The sequence below is a fragment of the Amborella trichopoda genome, chromosome 13, assembly GCF_054954075.1.
Source record: "Amborella trichopoda isolate Santa Cruz 75 chromosome 13, AtrichopodaSantaCruz75HAP2 v2.0, whole genome shotgun sequence".
NCBI lineage: Eukaryota > Viridiplantae > Streptophyta > Magnoliopsida > Amborellales > Amborellaceae > Amborella > Amborella trichopoda.
In genome coordinates, this window is record NC_142348.1 from 50,459,632 (window position 1) to 50,484,396 (window position 24,765).

Genomic DNA, 24,765 nt, shown 5'->3' on the forward strand with positions numbered 1-24,765 from the left:
TAAAGAAAAATTGAAGTCAGATAAATTATATAAAAAATATAAAAAGTCTAAAAAACAAAAATTTATAAAAAAATTTACTCCTACTACTAAAAATAAAAGAAAAATACCTGTATGTTACAAGTGTGAAAAACTTGAACATTATAAACTCCAATGTAAATTAAAAAAGAAGATAGATGCTTTACAATTAGATGAATCTTTAAAAACAAAAATATATACCATTATCAATTATGATAGTGCATCCTCTTCTAGTACAACTTCAAATGAATCGTTAATAGGAAATATACAAGAAGAAGATTTCGAATGGATGGATTCTTCAGATTCCTCTTCCTCTTCAAGTAACCATATATATATATATATATATATATGTTTCATGCATCTAGAGTTGACAACCCCTCAAAATACAAAGGTTCAAGTTAGAAGGGGCTGTGATGGGTGTATTTATTATAACAATCATTATTTTTTTATTAAAAAATTATTTAAATATGTAATTTTACCATCAAGTAAGCGGAAATTTAAAATTTTCATAAAAGTACAATGGCATTTTAGAAGTTAGTGTCCTATAACTTTATTTGTAGAATATCATTGTCTTTTAGTAAAAATTTCAACTTTACCCCTTGCGGAGATGAAAAAAATACCATTTGTCTTGTAATAATATTTACAAAATTATCCCATAAAAGAAACTTTTTTATAAAAAAAATTATTATAAAATTAATAAATCCACCCTTTACAACTCTCTCTTTCTTGAACCTTTGTAATTTGAAGGACTGTGAAGTTTACATTATTCTATATATATATATATATATATATATATATATATATATATATATATAGAGAGAGAGAGAGAGAGAGAGAGAGAGTTATGTTAAGCTGCACCACTTGTGCTGTAGTCCTTTAAATTGCTTAACATTTTTAGACATTTAGATACCCTTATCTTATAGTATAGTTTTATTAGGTTATACCATTTGTGGTGCGGACCCTTAAAGTGTTCAACATTTTTAGACATTTAGATACCCTAACTTTTTGTTTAGGAGTATTTTAAATAATTAGTCAATGATACATTATAAATTCATAATAGAAACAAAAGCATTTATTAACAATAGAGTACAATGACATCACTGATATGATATGTCACATCACCTACAAGATGCATTAATTGTTGTTAACTACTAATAGAATGCCACTATTGTTTTATAATAATTTCCATTTTACCATTCTAAATGACCAAAAATGCCCCTACTTAAAAAAATTTGTATTATAAGGTATTTTAGTGTGAAATAATATTGAGCACTTTAAAGGTCTATACCTCCAAGTGGAGTAGCCTAACAAAACCCTATATATATATATATATATATATATATATATATATATATATATGCTACAATACTTTTTGTTTAGGGATATTTTAAATAATTAGTCTAGGGTCAACTAAAAATTCCTAATAGAAACAAAAATATTTATTAACAATAGTGGACAATAATATCACCGATATGGTATGTAACATCACCCACAAGATCCATTAATTGTGTTTAACTACTAATAGAATACAATTATTTTCTTATAAAAATATTCATTTTACCCTTCTAAATTACCAAAAATGCCCCTACTTGAAAAATTTTGTATTACAATTCAAGGGTATTTTAGTATAAAAAAATGTTAAGCACTTTAAAGGTCTACACAGCCAAGTAGTGTAGCCTAACAAAACCTATATATATATATATATATATATATATATATATATATATATATATATATATATATATATAAGGGTACGGTTTATATAGAGTCGAAGCTTTAAACAATCAAACCAAATCGCACCTTTAAATAGTGTCGAGAATGTGGTTTCAATACTGGAAATCTTTGTGATAGCCTTAAATATATTTCATCTTTTGTTATAAAATTTAAAGCTTTGAACATAGTGTAGATCGACCCGATTTATTAAAACTTAAAAATCTTGAAAATTGACGGTCCAAAAACACGTTACAAGATACACTATTTTTAGATCTTGAAATTCTTTTTTTTTTTTTATGTCTATGCATATTGATGTTATGATGATCAATTTGAGAATATTTGAGCATCAAAACCACCTCTTCTAGTGAAAGTTTTTAGGTGGGCTCTAATTTGATTGTTTTGAGCCCTTAGCTCTATATAAATTTATAAAAACTGCTCCTGAGGGTTCATACAGTTGCTAAAAAAAGTATTATACATAGTAATAGTTTTATGAATTGTAGAAACTCCAATATCATTAGTCTGAGATGAATAGGAAGAAAACATAATATGGTATGAACATGCTCCTATCTCCTAACCTATCGATTTCAATGGCGATTTCAATGGACTTTGTAGAACAATAATGCAAATCAATGTTAAAAAGTTCGAACCGGCCTCGGAAACCAGTAAAGGGCTTGTTCCGAGTAACCAATTCCACCGATCAAAAAAGTCTTAAAAAATAAAAAAATACAAAACAAAACAAAAAAAAATATAAAGTGTATTTAAAGCAACGACTTAAAAATCGGTGATCCGATCCAGAATCAGATGATTCATATCGAGAATCTGTCTCAGATCCAGTAAAAAACAGAGATTCGGTTGATTCATAATAAGTAGACTCACCGACTTTTTTGTGGAACTGTCGATCCTGACGATTCTTCACCGAGTCTGACTGATTCTTCACCGATTCTAACCAATTCTTCACTGAGTTAAGCAAAAAAAAGGGTACACAGTTTTTTCTTGAATTATTTTTTTACAAAAATTAGGACAAAAATTACCGATTTTCCCTATCCGACACGGGTATGGGTGTGACCCATTCGAGTCACCGATCCGTTTTTTTAAACAATGATTTGATTAAACAAAACACATCCAAATGAAATTGAAAATTAATGAAAAAAAGGAATTTTAGAAAACTATTTGTGCACAAGGGTATTTTTTATTTTTTAAAAACAATGAGAAAATGTAAAAATAAGTATTCATGCCCAAAAACTTTCAAATCTTTCCCCAAAATGATAAAAAAAACATTTAAAAAAAGAATTACAAATAAATCCCTTATTTTTTTAATATGGGAATTTTTTTTTGAATTTTTTTATTCATATGATTGAAAGGAGGAGAAAGTATTGTTTTCAATGAATACATGGGGAATCCCTCAGTCACACTCTTCATGCATGAGTCCCTCATCATAGGTTTTTCATGGTTGCTCCCCCTTAGGAGGAACTCGATAACTATTTTCAAAATTATGATCAGCTGGCACAGTAAAGCCTGTGATGAGTTCAAAGAATGTCATGCCTTTGAAGTGGCAAATTGCTTATTTGAAAGTATCATGGCTTTTTTTATCAACTGGATATCCTAGAAAAACACAAGGTCGGGATGTAGGCTCAAGTTACATCCAAATCCTCTAAAGCAATGTTTAGAAAATCTTCGCCAAGGTACTCGGGCTTTGGACGAGGTGAGTTACTCAGGCGAGTCCAAGCAATTCACCTGAGTCTCACTCGATTTTTTTTAAAAGAAAATGAACATAGAAACATGATATATAATAAGTAACCAATTTTTCAATAAAAAAGCTAATGGCATATAGGTTACGCCACTTGATGTAAATCTTCATCTTTGTAAGAAGTGAAGAGTTCGATTCTTAGGGGTTACCCTTTTTTTTTTTAAACTTCCTTCATATAAAAAAGATGAGAGCCTTCTTGATATAAAGCTTCATCTTTGAAAGAGGTATAAAAAAGATAGACATAAAGTTTCCTCTTTGTAAGAGGTGAAGAGTTCGATTATTGGGCTTATCTTGCTTTTTGGAACTCCTTTCATATAAAAAAAGAAAGACGTGAAGAGTTCCGTTATTGGGCAGACCTTTTTTTTTTTTTTTTTTTTTTTTTGGAACTCCCTTCATATAAAAAAAAAAGATGACAGCCTTCTTGAAATAAAACTCCCTCTTTGTAAGAGGTGAAGAGTTCAATTATTGAGCATACCTTTTTAAAAAAAAAACTTCCTTCATAAAAAAACAAAAATGACAACCTTCTTGATATTAAACTCCCTCCTGGTAAGACGAGAATAGTTCAATTCGTGGGCGTAAGCCTTTAAAAAGTGATGCTTGCTAGGGAGATTCAAACTATGATCACAGTACAACATATGCATCAGGACTAACCGCTGAGCCATTCAAAGGCACACGACTTAAATTTGTTGCATTAATATAAATAAATTGTACAAAGATATTGTATAACCTGCTCACCCGGAGTCTTAGAAAGCTGATCTGAAGTGATCATATTTGGGCAGAGAGCCCAGGAGGATATGTATAGGTGAATTGTTTTGCAATGCATTCGATCAGTTAGGTTGTTATGAGTATTGCTTTAGACCAAAACCTTTTAGGTATGTTCATTTTCTAAGGATCTCTAGTAAGTGTCGGTTTTTACGCTCGGCAACCCGATTTGGGTCTGCATGGGCAAGATGGCGTTCCACCCCATGTCCTGGATCATTCCCATGAGAAAACAGGGTTTGAAGTTTGAAGATGATCCCAAATGGCCTTCCTGTGGCAAGGCAAAAACATGAGTCATGGCTTAATGGGGCTTTGATCCAAGACATCATTAGCTCATCGTTAGCCTTCCAGTGTAGCCAGGACCATCAACAGCAGGTGCTTGATGCTATCATCAACGTATCCAAACCTCATAAAAAGGTGGACAGTACTATTCACTCGGTTCTCGTGCATTGTTCGCTCGGTTCTCGTGCATGCACTGCGTGTGATTTATGTTAATCTAGACTCCAAACCATAGAAAGGCAAAAGAATCAAAGAAGCTAAGGCCAAAAAAACAACCTTTTTCCAGGCCGGTGCAGCCGACCCTCTTAGGATTCTCACCCTCTCTGTGTCGGTCGACCACCGGCATAGCAGAGGGTTGAATACTGTTCCTTGTGGGAAATTTAGCTCCAGCAACGAGAAGGAAAGTGCGTCTGTCTCGATGCGGGATCCCAAACAATCCGAAATGAGTGGGGGAATTTGATACTGTTTGGAGTTTTGAGAAATTTTGGAGAAGTTTTATAGATTTTTTAATTTCCAAAGGTATTTTAGATTTTTGATAGGGGTAGTTTGAGTATTGAAAAGTTATCTGAATGAGGGAGTTTTTCTCTCTAACGGGGGAATGGCTAATTTAATTTTCTAACATAAAAAAATGGGGGTTAGTGGGATTTTACAAATTCAAGTGAAACAATGGTGGAAAATTACAGTTCGACCTTATAGACGAGTAGAAAACTAAAGTTTGACCCGGGCTAAAAGGGAAATCGACTATTTTGGGTTGATTTGTTTCGGCACAAATCATAGGAAATCTTGAACTCCCTCGCCTTGGGATCTCCCTATAAACACTTACAAATTGGAAAACCCCATGGAAAAAGGGTTTGAGAGAGAGAGAGTTACTATTATGCTTCTTTTTATACTTGATTCATAAAACTATTACATTTCATATTTAAATGTCATTTAAACTCCTCTCATTTTAGTAATCATTTATAGAAAGAACTTCAACATAAAACAGCATCCATACTAAAGGGGAAAGCATGGATGGGATGCACTTTTTAACATAGTCATGATGACATTTTTACATCCCCTTTTCCATATTCATTTTTCAGATTTGCTTTTTCTATATTTCTTTTCTAGGAAAAATCTTGTATTTATTCAAAGGGAAAGGTTTCTATACTTCTTCTACAGCATAGAAGATCTATGCTTCCCCTACCATCCAGCCGTCCATTTTTTATCAAGAGAGCCACTCACCGTTTGATCTTAGATCCGACATCTGAAAGTATTTTATGTTTAGTTTTTTTATAAATTGTATGAATATGAAATTTGGTACGTATCATATTCTCATTGGAGCGCACCTATAAACAATATTAAAAATATTTTTTCGATAAAATATAATGATCAAAATACCCCTTAAATCTTTTCAGGGTATTTTGGTCATTTGTTTATTGAAAATATTATTTTTATATTTTTCGCTAGTGTGAGTTTAATAGAGGTTTGGAAGTACAAAATTTGTTGTCAAAATAGTTTATAGAAAAATAATTAAAAATAAAATAGTGTAGAGATGTGACATTGTGATTAGAGCAATATTAGCCCTCTATTCAGAATGGACGGTTGGATAAGGGAAAATATACAAGTTTTATGCTGTAGAGGAAGCATATAAAGTTTGCCCTTATCCAAAATAGCCGAACGATTCTAAATAGGAAGAGAGTTTGTTAAGGTTGCAACCTTATACTATAAAATAGAAAGAGATTTTATATAAGTTTACAACCTTATACTATAAAATAAGAAGACATTTTTTATAAGTTTGCAACCTTATACTATAGAAGTAAGATACACCCCAAAAGTCCTATAGAAAATAGAAAAAAGTGTTCCAAAGTTGAAAAACTTTTCAATTGATCATCTTGACTTCGAGATGTATATAAAGAAAAATAATAATAATTTCATGAGTCCTAAAGAAAAGTACATGTTCTAATAAGTTATCTCGACCTTCTATTTTCAAGATTTTCAAATATTCATATATCTATGTGATCTACAATATTTTTAGAATTTTAAATTTATAATAAAGATTAAACATGGACTTTAAAAACATCGTAAGGTTTTCTATACCGAAGCTACATCTTCCAACAAAATTTAGAAGTGTGCCTTACTTGAACAGCACAAGAAGGGCTACCTATACAAACCATACCCTTTAAAACATCACTATCATTCTATTTGTATTCCTTTAAAGTAGTTAAGCTCTATTAAGGTTTTGAAATTATCACTGTTGTATTATTCTATATAATTTTAGAAGAATTAAATTTTTATTGAAAAGCAAAGGCGAAAGATTAAATGCCTGCCAAGTCCCATTTCCATTCCTACTAGCTCCTCGTTTTATATGCCACACCATAGGGTGCACCCCTCTAGTCAAACTATATACTATAGAACATGCAACAAGCTTGTTCACTTCTTTTAACATATTTTGGTTGCAAACTCATAAAAAGTATATAGAGAGATGATTTACTTTTAATTTCAAGAGATCATAATCATTTTTGTCTATCAGATTTCAAATCAAATGATTGTCAATATATCATTAACTAGACTCAAAGGTTTTTTTTTAAAAAAATTCAAATTTTATGTCACATTCTAAGCTATCCAATTTGACATCTACTAGCAGTGTTTGAAAAATTGAATCGGCTTCAGAAACTTGCTAAGAGCCGGTTCCAAGTAACCGGGAAACCGGCCTAATCGAGCAAGTCCATGCAAGTCAAAAAAGTGTTTAAAAATAAAAAAATATAAAACAAAACTAAAAAAATATGAAAAACTATTTTTAAAGCATGATTAAACAAAGCATATCCTAATGCCGTTGAAAATTAGTGAAATGAATGGATTTTAAAAATTAGATTTGTGCCCAACGATATTTTTGAAATTTTTAAAAAAAGATGAGAAATGTAAAAATACGCATTCCTGGCCAAAACACTTTCCAATCTCTACCAAAATGATAAAAAAAAAAAAAAAACACATTACAAACAAATCCCATATTTTTTGGGATTTTATATAATTTTTTTGAATTTTTCTTGAAATACCCACCGATCATCAAAATCAACCAAAACTGGAACCGGCCAGTGCCCAAATCCGATCTAACTAACCGATTCCGAGTTGAATCGACCGAATTTACGAACAATGACTAATAGCAATTGCGACCTCCTTATCACAAAGATAAATGGTCTCATAACATATAATCTCAAGCAACCTCCATAATATACTTTCTTCACATGAGTGTGTGCCTCTTCCAAATCTTTCTGAAGTCGAAAATTTCTTTCACTGCGTACACTCCACTTGAAGGATAGATCGAGAGAGAGGGAGAAAAAGGGGGACGAAGGTTTCATGAAGGCATGTTATCTTGTAAGGAGAGGGTGGCACGTTAATTTTTAGTTGGCAACTTATTCAAACTCTCTATCTTGTAAAATCTACTTAAAAATTCCTCATAAATTTCCAAACCACTTTTTCTATTGAAAAAAAATGTTTATATAAGGTTGTAATGTTTTTTTTTTTTTGGTAAATTCCCTATCCGTTTTTTATTAAAAAATAAAATAAGTGAGAAGTACATGTTTAGAGACAACCATGTAATAAGGTGACTGTGCAACATCATAAAGCAATGCTTTATCGTACAAAAATATATTGCGCAAAAATTCTCCAAAAAAGTGTACCAAAGTTGGAAAACCTCTTTATTAATCATTTCAAGCTCGAGATATGCAAATATAAAATTAAATTTTTAAAATATTATTTTTTATAATAATTTATCTGGACCTTCTATTTTTAAAATTTTCAAACCTTTATAGATTTATCCGATTTGAATCGTATTTAAAATTTAAAATGTTATAATTAAGATTGAGCATGGACTTTCAAGCCATCATAAAAAATTTGAAGATATGCCTTACTTGTATAGTATAATATAAATCTCACCCGTTTCTATTTCATTCAAAGAGGTTACATTTTTCACATTATTAGAACAACATAAGCTTAAAAAACCTGCGATGTATTCAACCATTGTAACACATACAGAGGATCAAATACAAATATTAGTAAATACTAGAGTAAGAGTTCTCTCCTTTCTCTCTTTAAAAGCAATTTAATTTTCTCTCCAAGGAAACAGATTATGGAGCCCCAATAGCAAGTTCCCATGGGAGCATATTGTATATTCACTTTATTATGGAGATTCGCTTCATAGTGTGGGATTATCTATAAAGAGGCCATTTATTTTTTTGCGTGCTGTTGTATAGAGCCTAAGCTCTAAACAATCAAATTAGAGCCTACCTTCAAATAATGTCAAAAAATATGTCTTCAATACTGAAAATCTTTTTGATAGCCTTAAAATATATTTTCATTTTTATTTATAAAGTTTAAAGCTTCAAAAATAGTGTAAATTGAGAGATCTATGAAAACTTCAAAATCTTGAAAAATGACCGTCCAAAAATGCGTTACAAAATACTCAATTCCAAAATTTGAAATTCGTTTTTTTTCTCCTGTTCATGCATCTTGATGTTGAGATGATCAATTTGAGAACCTCGTCAAGTGAAATTTTTGAGGTAGGCTCGAATTTGATTGTTTAGAGCCTCGGCTCTATGTAAACATTTCCCTTATTTTTTATACAAAGAGGTCACAATTATTATTTTTCTTTTAGATGTCAAAATGGGTAGTTGTAAGGGTGTCATTGATTAGACACAAAATTCCAAAGAAAAATATTTTTAGACTTCGTGACTAACCCAAGCCATCCAATTTGGCATCTAATGAGTGTGAATAGTTATGACCTCCGTACACAAAGGGTAATTGGTCTCTTTATAGACAATCCCTTATAATAGTATTATGTCAATTTAAAAGTTTGGCCTTCGTAAGATTGAGTATTTTTTTCAAGAACATAAATTTTAAATTTCTAAACATTCAGAATCTAAAAGTCAAACAACCTCCATCCAATTTCGCTTGTCTCTAGGTGAATCACTAGGTCCAAGAGGTTCCATCCAATTTGGCTTGTGTCTCTAGGTTAATCACTAGGTTCAAGAGGTAACTTCCCGTAGGGTCCTAAAATTACTTCTAAAAAGAGTCATTCGAAGGGAGTGAATGAACACTATACTCTAGTAAGGACACAAAACCTTTAGACTTTTCTAAAAGGATGCCGCTTTTATAGGGCTTAGGCTTTATGAAAACAAAATAAAGCTCATCTCGACTTTTCCCCCAAAAAGCAAATTGAAATATATATGATGGCTCTATAATCAATTTATTACATTAAATATAAAATTTAAAGCTAAAAATATCAAAGACATCTTGTAGATCTATGAGCACTTATTTTTTTAAAAAAATAAACGGTCAAAATGATATGTTATAATATACAAGGCTTAAAATCTTGATTTTTTTACAATAATATTACTCAAGGCCAAAAAAATCGATTTGAATATTTTTCAAGACTTACAACTTTTAATAAGTTTTAAGGGGAGGATTTATTTATTTTGATTGGGCTCCACCCCTGTCTAAATATTTTCCTTTCTAAAAATAGTAATGTACAAAATCCGAAGGGCAAGCTTTCAATGTTTATCCTCCAGTATAGAAGTTCTACCTTCCTACTTATACAACCGACTATTTTGAATGGAGGGTTAAGATTGCTTCAATCACAATGTCACGTCTTTACACTATTTTATTTTTAATTTTTTTTTTATAAACTATTTTGACACTAATTTTTGTACGTCTAATCCTCTGTTAGACTCGTACTAGTAAAAAATATAAAAAACATATCTTTAATAAAATGAGTAAAATACCTCTTAAAGCTTTAAAAGTATTTTGATTATTATATTTTATCGAAAAAAAAAATTTAATATTTTTCATAGAAACACCTTAATGAAAAGATGGCGCTACCAAATTTTATATTCAAATAATTTATATAAAAAACCTACAAATAAAATACTTTAAGACGTCAATCTAAAATCAAACAGTATCAAAATAGGACGGCCGTATGGTAGGAGGACAGTAGGGGAAACATACAAACCTTTCCCAAATCCGAATAGCCCGCCAGGGGGGAAGAGGCCAAGACGGCTGCTTTCAAGCTATCGATTGTTTGCAATAAATTCCCAACCGATCCATCAGAGGAGGTGGGGTCCAATCCCGAGATTTTTCCTATACTTATGGGTTGTTTTCCTTGACTCAACACGTGTCCACTGACGGCTTGACTAGAATGATTTCCAAAGAAAACGTGTACGAAATCGGACGCCGCTCTCAATCGTACTACGCGCCCAAGCCCCCTATGCACCGACACTTCTGAAACAAAAGTGTAAATTACCTGAAAGGTCCGATCCATGGAAAATAACCAAACTATCCCTTAGTTTAAAAATACATATGAAAGAAAAAAAAAACCGTAAAGCATAACATTATAGAAACGGGTTGTCAAAGAGACCGTTTATCTTTGGAAAAAGTTTTCACGTAGAAGGCCCTAAACAATCAAATTAAGCCGCACTTAAAAAATTTCGCTAGAAAATTGTTTTGATGTTAAAAAATTCTCAAGCTTATCATCTTGATCACAAGATACATGGATTTCAAGTCTTGAAAATAGTGTATCTTGTAATGAATTTTTGGATCATCAACTTTTAAGGTTTTCACGTGTTTAGATATTTGTTCGATCTATAATATTTTTTAAGCTTTAAATTTTATAATTAGATATGGAAACAAATTTTCAGACTATCACCAAGATTTCCCTTGTTGAAACAACATCTTTCAACCCAACTTGAAAGTACATCTTATTTTGATTGTTTAGGGCCTCGACCTTATACAAATTACACCCTTTATCTCATTGTACATGGAAGTCACGATCATTCCTACTCACTAGATGTAAAATTGGATGACTTTTGATGAATCACCAAATTCATATTTGAGAATACTTTTTTAGAACTTTGTGTCTATTCAATGACACTCTTACAACCGCCCATTTTTAAATTTAATAGACAAGAATAATTGTGACCTTCATGAACAAAAGATAAATAATCTCTTTGGAGACAATCCTTTATAGAAAATACTTCATGTATAGAAAATCTCTATAATAGTTATAATCTATTTCTATCAATGAATTTAATATTTGTAGATCAAAAAGTGGTAGAATACTTAAAAATGGATAATCTAATTGATGTGTTATAATATGCATTATTTTTAAAGCTTAAAATCCTATTTTTCAGTAATTTTCGGAATTTTAAGGTGAGGCTTTACTAACCTTTTGGTTCGACCTCTCAGCCAAGTTTATTTAGGCTTTGCTTTTGAATTATCAACCTTTAATATTATTCTTTGCTTAACTCATAATCAATCGTGGCCATATCTCATGATTGAGATCAGGAGTTAGGTTTCATGTTTAGTACAGACATATAATTTACAAACATCCCCCCCCCCCCAGGCAAGGAAAAAGAAAAAACAATATAAATATAAATATATAACCTACAAAACACCTCCCCCCAACAAAAAGGGCCAAAAAATGTTAATGAGTTTCATGGAATCAAAAGGTAATGAAAACCAAAAAAAAAAACAATTATAGTTGTTTTTGTCCTCGATCCATGACGAACCATGCAATAAAACAATGACTTCTGGCTTTATTTTTAGGATTGTATATAATGAAACTATTTACTATTGATACAAAGAGATCATAATTATTTATGCGTGCGGTTTGTATAGAGCTTAGGCTCTAAACAATCGAATTAGAGCCTACCATCAAATAGTATCGAGAAATGTGATTTCATTATTGGAAATCTTTATGACAACCTTAAAATATGTTTTTATATTTATTTATAAAATTTAAAGCTTCAAAAATAGTGTAGATCGATAGATTTATGAAAACTTGAAAATCTTGAAAATTGACGGTTCAAAATTGCGTTACAAAGTACATTATTTCCAAAACTTTAAATCTATTTTTTTCCCATGTCCATGCATCTTGATTTTGAGATGATCAATTTGAACATATTTAAACATCAAAACAACCTCTTCTAGTGATATTTTTTAGGTAGATTCAAATTTGATTGTTTAGAACCTCGGTTCTATATAAATTTTTCCCATTATTTATAATCCTCAAATGAGACAGCTAAGGTATGTCACAATGTTCAAAAAATTTTCTTTTAAATAATGAGTTTGGTTAATGACATAAATACAACCACCCAATTTCATATCCAATGGTCAAATTAATTGTGACCATACTCACCATATACTTTTCCTTATTTTGTATTCTTCGCAATGTGAAAATGAGTTTTTTTTTTTCCTTTCAGTTTTGGAAATCTAAATAAATGTTAGTCAAATGTTAAACATTGTGCATTGAGTTCACTAAAATTAAAAATGAATGAAAATTTTAAGCCCTTGGTAATCGAATCCTAGAGATTCAAAAAGAAAAAGGAAAGGAAAGAGGCACTCTAGCTTAGCACTTTTTTATTATTTTAATATAGATTAGGCTATTAATAAATTTTTAATAAAAAGTTCAGTAAGCGGCTCTCTTCATGTAGTTTGGCCACACTGATTAACAATAATCACACACTAATTAACCTTCTAACCCAATTTAGTAAACCAGCAAAGAATCTAATTTTCTATTTATTTTTTAGGGAATTTATCGAAATACGATTTTACACCGTTCCAACTATTCCAACTCATGCGATGTGTATTTTCTTGGGTATTTTGAAATTAAACAAAAATATATATGATTAAATGTTCAACAGTGGATCTCTTATAAATATAAATATTTTGATAAATTCCTCTCATCTTTTTAAAATTTGAAATCCCTGCTCAAACAAGACAGCAACAAATGTAATTTTTGAATGAGAAAAACGACCACCTCAAAAAAGATACCAATAATCTAATGGTAATCTAATAATCACAAATGATCAAAATTGTACAACAATAAATTCACATTATTTTCTTGTACTGTAATTTTCACAGTTCAAAGCGCAGTTAATGAAACAAAAACAAAAAGGAAAGCCTGTCCAGCTCAAACTCTTTAAGTATACAACTAACACAGTACTCAGTTTTCTTTCACGGTCTTTCTGAAATTGTCATATAACAACAAAAAACCTAGGGAGAGAGAGAGAGAGAGAGGGGGTAGAAAACTTAGAGAAAAGAGCAGATGAAGGATTCATTGAGAGACGAAAGATCATATGAAACAAGAGAAAGAGAGAGAGAGAGAGAGAGAGAGAGAGAGAGTAAAATAAGAGGGGGGGAAGGAAAGGAGAGAGGACATTGACGAAGAAACAGGAAAAGGGGGAGAGAAAGAGCATAGAAAACAGAAAACAGCAAAGGTGGCTGCTTAATAGTATTGAAATATGAAGTGAGCTCCAAATACGAGAGAGGGGAAGAGAGATCACAGCAAACAGAAGATGAAAGAGAGGAGAGAGAATTGACAGAGAAACAAGGAGCGAGCGAGAGAAAATAAATGAGGGAGAGAGAGAAAAAGGATATTGACAAGATCACAAACAGTAAGAGTGACAAAAAAAAGTAGTGAAGAGAGAGAGAATTGACAAAAGAAACCAGGAATGAAAGAGAAGAAATAAAAGAGAGAGCGCTGACAAAGAAAACAAGGAGTGGGTGAGAGAGAGAACAGAAAGAAGAGAGAGTATTATTAACAAAATCGAAGCAAGAGAGTTAGAGTGAGAAAGAGAGATCACCGAAGAGAGAGAGAGAGAGAGAACGAGATTAGAGGGGTCATGCCTCGAGAGAGAAGGGCGTCTGATACAAGTCATAAGGCGCCCATAGCGCATCGAGAGGGCAGGGCCGACCCGCGTCGAGCCTCGCCCATGGCTTCCCCTTCCCACTCCAATGCAGCAAACTCACCTTCCCGGGGTGCAAATCCCTGCACAAACCCCTCAAATTGTCGCCCCCCAGCCCATGCTGGTTCCACCTGTGCTCAACCCGCACAATTTTCCCCGCGAAAACTAGCAGAAATGGCGGCAGCGATCCCAGCTCGTAAATCCGCATCCTCTTCTGCAACTCCATCCACTCCTCGATCCTCTCTGTGTAACCTCCTCGCCTCCATCTCTCTAAGTCTATGACCATCACGCCCGTGTTGAAGTAGCACGCCTTCCGGCCGGCGAATGTGAGCGAGAGCGTCGGGTTTGCCCAGAAATTCATGGTGAAGTATGCGGTGAAGTTCGCGTTGCAGTACTCGGGCGCACCCAGGACCGACTCTTCGCCGAGATTAATCGAGGAGAGCAGGGTAATGTCGTCGACGACCACCAAGTCTGAGTCCAGGTACACGACTCGGGTCACGCACTCCGGTAGAATTTGAGCCAAATATGTTCGAGCGTAGTTCAGGGGGCGGTCGAGAGCGGCCCGGATGGATGTGGAGATCTTAGACTCAACCAGCGAATCGTCAAAATCGTAGACGGAGAAGCGGAGGTATGGGAACGAAGATGAGATGGACTGCCGGAGAGAGGCGGAGTCCGAGGAAGATGCAATGAAGTGGAATGCGATATTTTCAGGGCAGGAAGAGTGCAGGACTATCGATAAAATGGCAGCCATGGTGCCTCTGAGGTAGACTTTGTCGAGGGTCATGGCGATGTGGGTTATGTTGGGGTTGCAGAGCCAGTTCGCGGTGGCTGGAGAAGGGCATTCCGGCGAGTTGTAGAACTGTGGGGCTTCACGAAATTGGATGGAAAATGAGATCCCGGAGAGTGAGAGGAGGAGGAGCCACCGGAAAATGGTGTTATCAGGCGAGGTCCTCTGGGGTAGCATTGGTGGCGGGCCTCTTTGTCACCGGTGATTATAAAGAAGAGGGGGAGTGAGAATATATAAAGGCCGAAAAATTGGGTAATCTGGAAAATAAAAAATATAACAGTAATTTGAATTTTGGAATTAAAAAAAAAAAAAAAAAAGGAGGAATTTAAGGCCCTTTGATTTGATTTTGAATTCGTTGAGTTCACATGTTAGATTTCTGGGGGAAATTGGTTTTGGTTTTTTATATTGTTTTGTAAAATATGATCGATCCCCCATAGCTGAGATATCACATCGAGGGATGGCGTAGACAGAGACCCACGTTTTACTTAGCCAAATAAATAAATAAATAAAATAAGTATAGATACTGATATGAAAAATACTGATCGATATAATAAATGTGTGCGGTTTGTATAGAGCCTAGGCTCTAAACAATCAAATTAGAGCCTACTTTCAAATAGTATTTAAAAATGTAGTTTTCATTATTGGAAGTTTTCGTGATAGCTTTAAAATATATTTTTATATTTATTTATAAAATTTAAAGCCTCAAAGATAGTGTAGATCATAGATTTATGAAAACTTGAAAATCTTGAAAATTGACGGTCCAAAATTACCTTAAAAAATACACTATTTCCAAAACTTGAAATCCATTTTTTTCTCATGTCCATGCATCTGAATGTCGAGATGATCAATTTGAAGATATTTGGGCATCAAAACAACATCTTCTAGTGAAATTTTTGAGGTAGACTCAAAGTTGATTATTTAAAGCCTCGGCTCTATATAAACTTTTGCCATAGTAAATAGTGATAGGAAATATTTAGTAAAAGAAGTTTATATAGAGCCAAGGCTCTAAACAATCAAATTAGAACTCACCTCAAAAAGTTCATTAGAAGAGGTTGTTTTGATGCTCAAATATCCTCAAATTGATCACCTCGACATCAAGATGCATGGACACGAGTAAAAATGGATTTCAAGTTTTAGAAATAGCGCATCTTGTAATGCATTTTGGACTGATAATTTTCAAGTTTTCATAGATCTGCATTATCTACACTTTTTTTTATGCTTTAAATTTTATAATTAAAGATGAAAATATATTTTAAAGTTATCACAAAGATTTCCAGTATTGAAACCACATTTCTCGATACTATTTGAAGGTGCGCTTTACTTTGATTGTTTACAGCCTCGGCTCTATACAAACTGAACCCGCCTAATTCTAACTAATCAGACTCAAGACTATATAGCTAAAAAGTGTTATATTAAGGTGCGACTTTACAAAATATTATAAAATTATCGCCTAGAGAGAGGCCGCACCCCGCATACATTAGTTACAGGTTAATTAACTTCTATTGGGTTTGCAGTGCTTGTTTAAAGGGGAGGCGTTCGGTAGGATTCTTGGGCGTTGTTTGGTTAGGTCGTTCTCCATGTTTGTTAATAAAATAACTTGGAGTTAGGTTGGGAGTTCTCGGATAGAAGGAACTGAGGGAGAAAATGGCAAACAAAATCACTTTTTTTGGGTGAGGTTTCTGTAAGGTATGCCCTTTATACTGTAGAAATAAGACACACCTTTAAAATATACTCAGACAAATACTTCTTGTGTCAAAAACCTTATGATAAACTTTATCTCTAATTATGAAATTTAAAATCTTATGATAAATTTTATCCTTAATTATGAAATTTAAAATTTAATCGTAAATCGAACATATCTATAAATACTTGATAATCTTGAAAAGAGACCGTCCATATAACTTATTAGAAGATGTATTATTTTTAGAACTAAAAATTCTTTTTTCTTCATATGGGGATGTTCAACTAGAGGGGTATCCAAGGTGGGAACAGTTTCTGCTATATGATTTTTGAGGTGTACCTTATTTCAATAATATAAAATTGTAACCTCATATAAACGTTTAGGTTTGATTAAGCCCAAAAAAAAAAAAAAATTTGGTGAGGTTTGTAATAAGGTGCACTGTAGAAATAAAACTTTTAGGAGTGACAATGCTTTCTCTCACTATCTTTCTTCCTCTTTCTCCGTGACTACTGTGCCATTTTTGTATATTGAAAGCAGATGTACCAGCTTTTTCTCAACGGACATTGCTCTCTCTCGACCGTATCTTTCTCAACAGAAATTGCTCTCAGCGAAAAAGTATCAATTAATCGGGGTTTTGAAAGTAATTGTGGCCTTCTAGTATTAAAAGTAAATGGTTTCGTTATATATAATTCTTTAAATCTCTCTCTCTTTCTTTCTATAACTATAAACATTAGTCTATCATTTTTAAGCATCTTGATGTTGAGATGATTAATTTGAGGATATTTGATCATCAAAACAACCTCTTCTAATAAAAATTTTGATGTAGGTTCTAATTTGATTGTTTAGAGCCTAGGCTCTATATATACTTTTTCCTTCTTAAAATATCGAAAATGACCTTTCATCGATTTAAACGGACACGAGTGCCCTAATTCCATAGTATTTGACACTATTGAAGACGAACAAAATCCATAGTACTCTCAATACTATTAATAAGCTAAAGATCAAAAAATATGAAGGTCATTATCTGAATCCGGCAATGTGGGCCGGGCATTGCCGTTTACAATAACCATTAATAGCTTCAAATGAAGGCAAAATATTGGGTAAAAACAATGAAAATAGAATATTAATGACATTAGAGAGTGTTTTAAAACTTGGATCGGCGGGGTAGATCGTTTCTTTTTTTGTTTTGTTTGAAGGAATGAGCCTCTCGAGTTTGGTGGATCTGCAGGATGGATCGTTCACCCACAAATCCATGTCGAATCGTTGGATCGATCGGTGGATCATCCCCCCACGTATTTGTGTCGAATCGTTGGATCGGTGAAGTGGATCACTCCTATGTATCTGTGTCAAAGTTATTGGATTGTTAATCTGGATCAGGTCTAGACCGGTCCAAATCGATAATCCAGAAAATACAAACAAATAACTAAAATAAAATAAAAATAAAAATAGAAATTTACATGGTACGAATATAGAGGGGGTCCAAAAAAATATTAGATAAATTTTTTTTTTTAAAAAAAAATAAATAATAATAATAATAATAATATATATAACAAGGGTCTTAAAGGGGGACCTGGTCATGATCCATAATCTCCCAAAACTAATCTAGTCCCAACTTATTCCCATCCGATCGACGATTCCAATAAAAAATTGCTAGGTTTTAAAACATTGGCTCTAAATCAGTACAGTGGGCGAACGATCTAAACCCTATGTCAGATTTCAAAAAAAAAAAAAAAATGAAAAACTCGTCGTTTGGCCTATTTTGTAGCTGGCTAACCGATTTTTTGGCCTGATTAAAGGCAAAAAATCGGCGATTCTCTAGGTAGGCGATAACGTTAGTTGGACCATCGCTTTAGGGCATGTGAACCACCCCTTTATTTATTTTGAAGCTGTTAAAATACGTCTTGGTTACCTGAAAAACAAGGAACAATTGGTCGAATTTTTTTTTTTTTTGAAAAATAAAAGTCACTTTAGTGTGATGTCAAAGTTAGCTATTTTTATGGTCATCTATCCCTTTCCTATTGTGACCCCTCGCTTAATTTTGGTGCGGGGTAAAATATTAGAATAACTTACTAGAAAAGCAAATAAAATAAAATAAGAAAGGAAGAAAACCCCTTGATATTCCTAAGAAATACAATAATGGACTATGTTCAATGAGCGCATATACTACGTTCTCTCATCAGCATACCTCCTCTCTTCTCAAAACACCCACTTGTGAAAAAAATATTTAGTCTAAGATTTTAAAAAACACATAATAATTACAAGATGATTATGTTTAAAAGAAAATATTTGAATTTTAAGTTTTGCGAAACTAGATTTAGCATTTCAAAACTTGGATGGTCTACGATCAATTTTGTAATACAAGTTTATATCTATTAATTACATAGAGTGTTTATTTTGGATTTTTTTTTTAATACTCAATTTGTTGTTGCAATTTGCAAATGTGGCTTTTTGGGGTTCCTAAGAAAAATTTCGTTGATGAAATTACACTGATTGTACGGGAAAGTACAAACTTCTCTTATTTTAGCTGTTTTGGAAAAAATTTGTGGAGTAAAAATAAGGAATTACATGACATTAAAAAAGAAAAAAGGAAATATGTTTACCCCCTAATGGCCGGGCGGCCTCTTGAAATGTTTAGCGAAAAGGCTATCATCAACAACAAAAGAAATCCGATCCTGAAATCTCAACCGTGGAAAAATGTGCGCATCGCAATAGAGTGAGTGATTTGTCTGGAATGCATGCATGTGCAGTACAAAAAAGGCGCGCAATCGTGCTTTAAATTCCGAGGGAAAAACTCAACTACTTTCCACTCTATGCAATTATTTCCTTAGCTCCGAACGCCGACGCCTAACAAAAACCAAAGAATTATATGCTTCAATAGTGGACTGACTGCAAGAAATAAAGATGAACCTTCTCTCTCTAGAAATAGAGAGGAACCTACCTACCTTCCTTCCTTCTCTCTCTACACTGTTCTACAGTGGACTCTCTCGCTTCTTTAGAGTGGACTTCCGTGCTCTTTTGTCTCCTTACCTCCATTTTTTCTCATTCAAAAAAGACGGTAGACATTCTTATTTTGTCTTACAACTATACACATTCGTCTCCCTTAAGGGACCATCCTAACTTTCTCTCATTATTTTGTCTTATAACAACTATACACATTATTCTCTCTTGAGAGACCATCCTAACTTTCTCTCAACACCTTGCATTCACTTCCTCTCTCTCTCTCTCTATCTCTAAAATGCTATTCTTTCTTCTTCTTCTTTTTGTCTCTCTCTTTAAAAAGCAGTACTTCCCTTGACTTTTTTTTTTATTTTTTATTTTTTTTGAGAAACAGTTCTTCCCTTTACCTTCTTTTTCGAAATACTATGGAATTCTTGTGAATGCCTTAATATTTGTTTCTACAACTGATTATGAAATACAATATCTACAAATGGTGTTGAAGGTGTGAAATTTTGAAAAATAAGCTGTCTATATAATGTGGTACAAGATATATTATTTTTAATATTACAAATCTCTTTATTATATATCCATACATAAGATATATTATTTTTAATATTACAAATCTCTTTATTATATATCCATACATCTCGGGATGGAAATGATCAATTGGAGGGTTTTTAACCTTGAAACAATGAATTTTTAAGATGCACCTCTCTTCTAGGTGTATTATATAAAGTTGATACCTCATATAAATTTTTTCCTTAAATGAATTAAGGGAACCATCTAACTTTCTCTCTTGGGAGAGGAGGGATCTTCCGATACTTTCTAGGTTGTAATACTTAAAATGGGATTATTCACCTAATGCTTTTTAGGTTTGTGTAAGGCCGAGGTTCTAAACAATCAAAGTAAGGCGTACCTTCAAGTTGTGCCGAAAGATGTTGTTTCAATACTTAAAATCTTTGTGATGGCCTAAAAATTAATTTTTATCTCTAATTATAAAATTTAAAGCTTAAAATAATGTAGATCTAGCGGATCTATGAACACTTGAAAATATTGGAAATTGACAGCACAAAAATACATTAGATGCACTATTTCCAAACCATGAAATCCATTTTTCTTATGTCTATGCATCTTCAAGTGAAGATGATCAATTTAAGGATTTTTTAGCATCAAAACAACCTCTTCTAGTGAAATTTTTAAAGTGCGCCTTAATTTAATTGTTTATAAGTTCACCCTTCTATATATATATATATATATATATATATATATATATATATACACCCTGTCTCCTTTACAGGTAGAAAAGGGAGCTCTCTACCTTTTTTTTATATTTCATGGGAATGGAAACATTCTTCTCTTTCTCCGAAGGACGTGAGAATCATTCCCCATCTCAACCTAAAAAAAGAGAGGGGGAGCTTTGCATATTCTATCACAAAAAAAGTCCAACTTTTACTGCCTCTCTATGTCTCAATAAAAGGAGATGGAATAGTCAAGGAGATAGAGAGAGAGGGGTCGTGACACTAGGATATTATTTGGTGGCATTTAAAAAGGTTCTCCATTTTTAATTGGGTTTTCAATGAAGTGAAAAGGCAAAGTTGTTTAATGTGATTTCTTTTATTGAAATCCCAGCTAAGGCTTTGCTAAAAAATGAAACAAAAATACCGTCACTTTCATGGATGCTTCCTACTTTACAACCACTTCCAAACACATGGATATCTATTGGAAAACGGAAAATGGAATGTTCAAATATGTAACTTATCAAAAAACAACATTATATCATCATAATAACCATATATAAAGTGATTAATATATGGTTAAAGAATCTTTGGAAGTAACCAATCCTATATTGCAAACATGATTAGGGAATGTATACTATGATAATTAATCTCTATATGTTGGGGATGAGATCCTTTACAACATCATTGAAAGGGTGAAATTGTTCCTATTAATATTTTTTAAGGCATTTTTTTTTTTCATTTCGCTTGAATTCCTCTAGAAAAGATTTTTTAAAAAATACCCAAATTGTCCTCATCCAATATTTGGAACGATGAACAATTGGGACTTTTTAATAAATTGACCCTATGATGCCTCACCAAATAATGAAAAGGGGAAGCTACAACATTGAAGTTCTATCCTCTCCCTACTATCCAGCCGTCCATTTTTTATCAAGAGAGCCACTCACCATTTGATCTTAGATCCGACGTGTCAAAGTATTTATTTTGAGTTTTTTTAATACAAATTTTATGAATATGAAATTTGGTTCATGTCATCTTTTCATTGGGGTGCACCTATAAAAAATATTAACAATAATTTTTCGATAAAACATAATGACCAAAATACCTCTTGAAACTTTTAGGGGTATTTTGATCATTTTATTTTATTGAAAAGATTTTTTTATATTTTTCGTTAGTGCGAGTTTAATAGAGGAATAAGATTCAAAATTTGGTGTCAAAATAGTTTATAGAAAAAAATTTTAAAAAAAAATAGTGTAGAGACGTGACATTGTGATTGGGGCAATCTTAGCCATCTCCATTAAAAAATGGATGGTTGGATAACGGGGAGGATAGAACTTCTATATTGCAAGGGGAACATAAAAAGCTTTCCCTAATGAAAATACTTCTGGTTGTATTACCATTACAAATAAGGAGCACATTCTCCAGTATTAGTCATCCAGAATAACTAGGGGTCTTTTTGTAATTTGATTCATGCAAAGCATTTAAGTTTAAAATGATAAAAATACCCCTATACTAAATAATGTGTTTCTTATTTATAATGTGGAACAATTTGGAGTATTTTGGTCATTCGTGTGAGGCCTCTTAAGGGTCAAATTATAGAAATGCCCATGATTATTCTAAATTCCAACTATCGAACAAGAGCAATTTAATTTAAATTTTTTTTTATGAGGAGGTAAAAGTATACCCTTAAATGTTAATAGAGATAATTTTATTCTTTTAATAATTTTGTAAGAGGTTTCATCCCCTTTAATGATATTTTCCCAAACTGTGGGGTTCTAAATTTTGCTCACATGTAAGTCTTTTCTAGGCCTTCAAAATAAAATAAATACATAAATATTGCACAAAAACTTTGGGGTAAATGAGCCACCAATTCTGGGCCATCCATAATGTTTATTCTGGTATACTGTTCTAAGAGCCACTTGGCTCATTAAATCATCTTTCCTATCTTCCATACATTTAAAGATTTGCTGGTTTGGTTGGTCTTAATTTAATGAATGAGAAGGCAAATGAATTTCGAATCAAAATGGTCAATCTCTTATTTTTTATGGAAATCAACATAAAACTCAATAAATACAAGAGGAAGAGGGAAGTAAAGGAGGGATATGTTGTCTCCCATTAATTTGAAAGCGGGATTTATTCTGACTGAAAAATAATGGGATATTTTAAGATCAAGTAGAATTATGTCCCTCCTTTAATGAGTAATTAATATGAGATTTTTGAGAAGGATGCCCAGTTCTATTTGTCAATGATAATCAATAGGAGGAATTTGCTAAATAGGGCAAAGGTGTATCTAAGTCTTAGAGTAATTTCTCTTTTCTACTTGGAGTAGCTTGAGAATTATCCTTTGATTCATGGTAACCTAAAAGTGACTGCTGAGAGTCATTTAGGAATGCTGTGGTTTGTATAAGATTGAGGCTCTAACCAATAAAGTAAAGCCCATATTCAAATAGTACCTAGATATGCTGTTTCACTATCATAAATTTATTTGATGGCTTTAATCATCAAATTGAAAGCTTTAAAAACAATTCAAAATTGACAGTCTAAAAATGCATTACAAAATCCACTATTTCCAAAATTTGAGATTCATTTTTTTCTCATATCCATGCATCTTGAAGTCGAGATGATCATTTTGAGGATATTTGAGCATCAAAACAACAACCTTTTATAGGGAAAAGTTTGAGGTGGGCTCTAATTTGATTGTTTAGAGCCTCGACTCTATATAAACGTTTTCCTTTTTTAATGTGGAGTTCTAAGTGTTGGATATTCAAATACCCAAAACTCCAAATTAACCGATCACGGAGTACCACACATACTAGACTTGGCCGAGTCCAAGGTAGGCAAGTATAAATTACGTAGAAAGTTCACCTCATGACCTTCTTTACCGTGAATTGCCAGCTAAATCTCGCATAAAACATTGAAAACTCAATATAAATAGCAGATATAAAGCTAATATTCAAGCAAATGATGAATACAAGGAGAAAATGATGAAATCAATAAAAATGGATGAAAGTTATATGCCAAGCAAATAGGCCCGAAGCTGGGGCTTGGATCTGGGAGATGATGATCAATCTTCTCAAAACTTAAAAGATCGCTCATTGCATAAGCAGTGTATTACAGATACCATCCCTTGTTTTTGGGTTCCGATGTAACAAGTTTTCTCATATATTCTGATGTGATGTACGTTACATATTTATACAAAGCCCGACCCGGCTTTTTTTAGCTTTGTTTTTTTTTTTTTTGTTCTTTTTTTTCTCTGTACTCAGGCGAGGTTCTGACCTCATCATCACGAATTTGGATTGGCCCATACCAGGCCCAAACTAAATGTTTGGGTCCTGGCTGAGCTCGGGTGAAGCACGTTAACGGACCTGAAAACATGTCAGTTTAGCTTTTGGAAGATAAGCAATTGGGCAAAGTACACCATATGCCAATGGTGTATAGAAATAATAATTCACTGACTTACACTTTCTTGCTTAAAAAATTGATCAGACAAAAAAATTAGGGAAATTTCTCCGAAATACTCATAAGAGATGAATTGTTTAACATTTTACCAAATTTGCAACTATTTCGACTCATGATTGTGTATCAAGGTATTTTGAAATTAAATCAAAAGATATAGGTATAATATTAAATAGTTCATCTGTCATAAATATTTGGATAAATTTCTCATAAAAGTGTAATTCTTCGTTAAGGATTTTCATGTGATTGAAATTGTATAGCATCCCAAATTAATTGTAGAGATTCCAAACAGTATCATGATCACGATACAATCATATGTAGCATGAACGAGTTATTTTAAAACCACCTATCAGACTTAGAATCGGCTGAGTTGGATGGACAATGGGGTTTATGATTCTAGATAAAAAGTCTTTGGAATTACCGATTCTCTGTATTTTCCA

The 24,765-nt window shown here is 32.6% G+C and overlaps 1 protein-coding gene and 1 long non-coding RNA gene across 2 annotated transcripts; both read right to left on the reverse strand.

Moving 5' to 3' along the window:
* Nucleotides 1-4,113: 4,113 nt before the first annotated feature.
* LOC148779318 (uncharacterized) lies at nucleotides 4,114-11,412 on the reverse strand. Its single transcript, XR_016048428.1, has 2 exons — nucleotides 4,790-11,412; nucleotides 4,114-4,709 (listed from the first exon to the last, which is right to left on the reverse strand). It is a non-coding gene; the product is annotated as an uncharacterized LOC148779318 (long non-coding RNA).
* A 1,944-nt stretch (nucleotides 11,413-13,356) lies between these two features.
* PARVUS (Nucleotide-diphospho-sugar transferases superfamily protein) lies at nucleotides 13,357-15,097 on the reverse strand. Its single transcript, XM_006856066.4, has one exon. The coding sequence runs from the start codon at nucleotides 15,011-15,013 to the stop codon at nucleotides 14,165-14,167; it is 849 nt and encodes a 282-aa protein (XP_006856128.4). The 5' UTR covers nucleotides 15,014-15,097; the 3' UTR covers nucleotides 13,357-14,164.
* Between the last annotated feature and the right edge of the window lie 9,668 nt (nucleotides 15,098-24,765).

Coding starts and splice junctions, on each gene's coding strand:
- PARVUS (XM_006856066.4), bottom strand. CDS start 15,013: ATGACCCTCGACAAAGTCTACCTCAGAGGCACCATGGCTGCCATTTTA.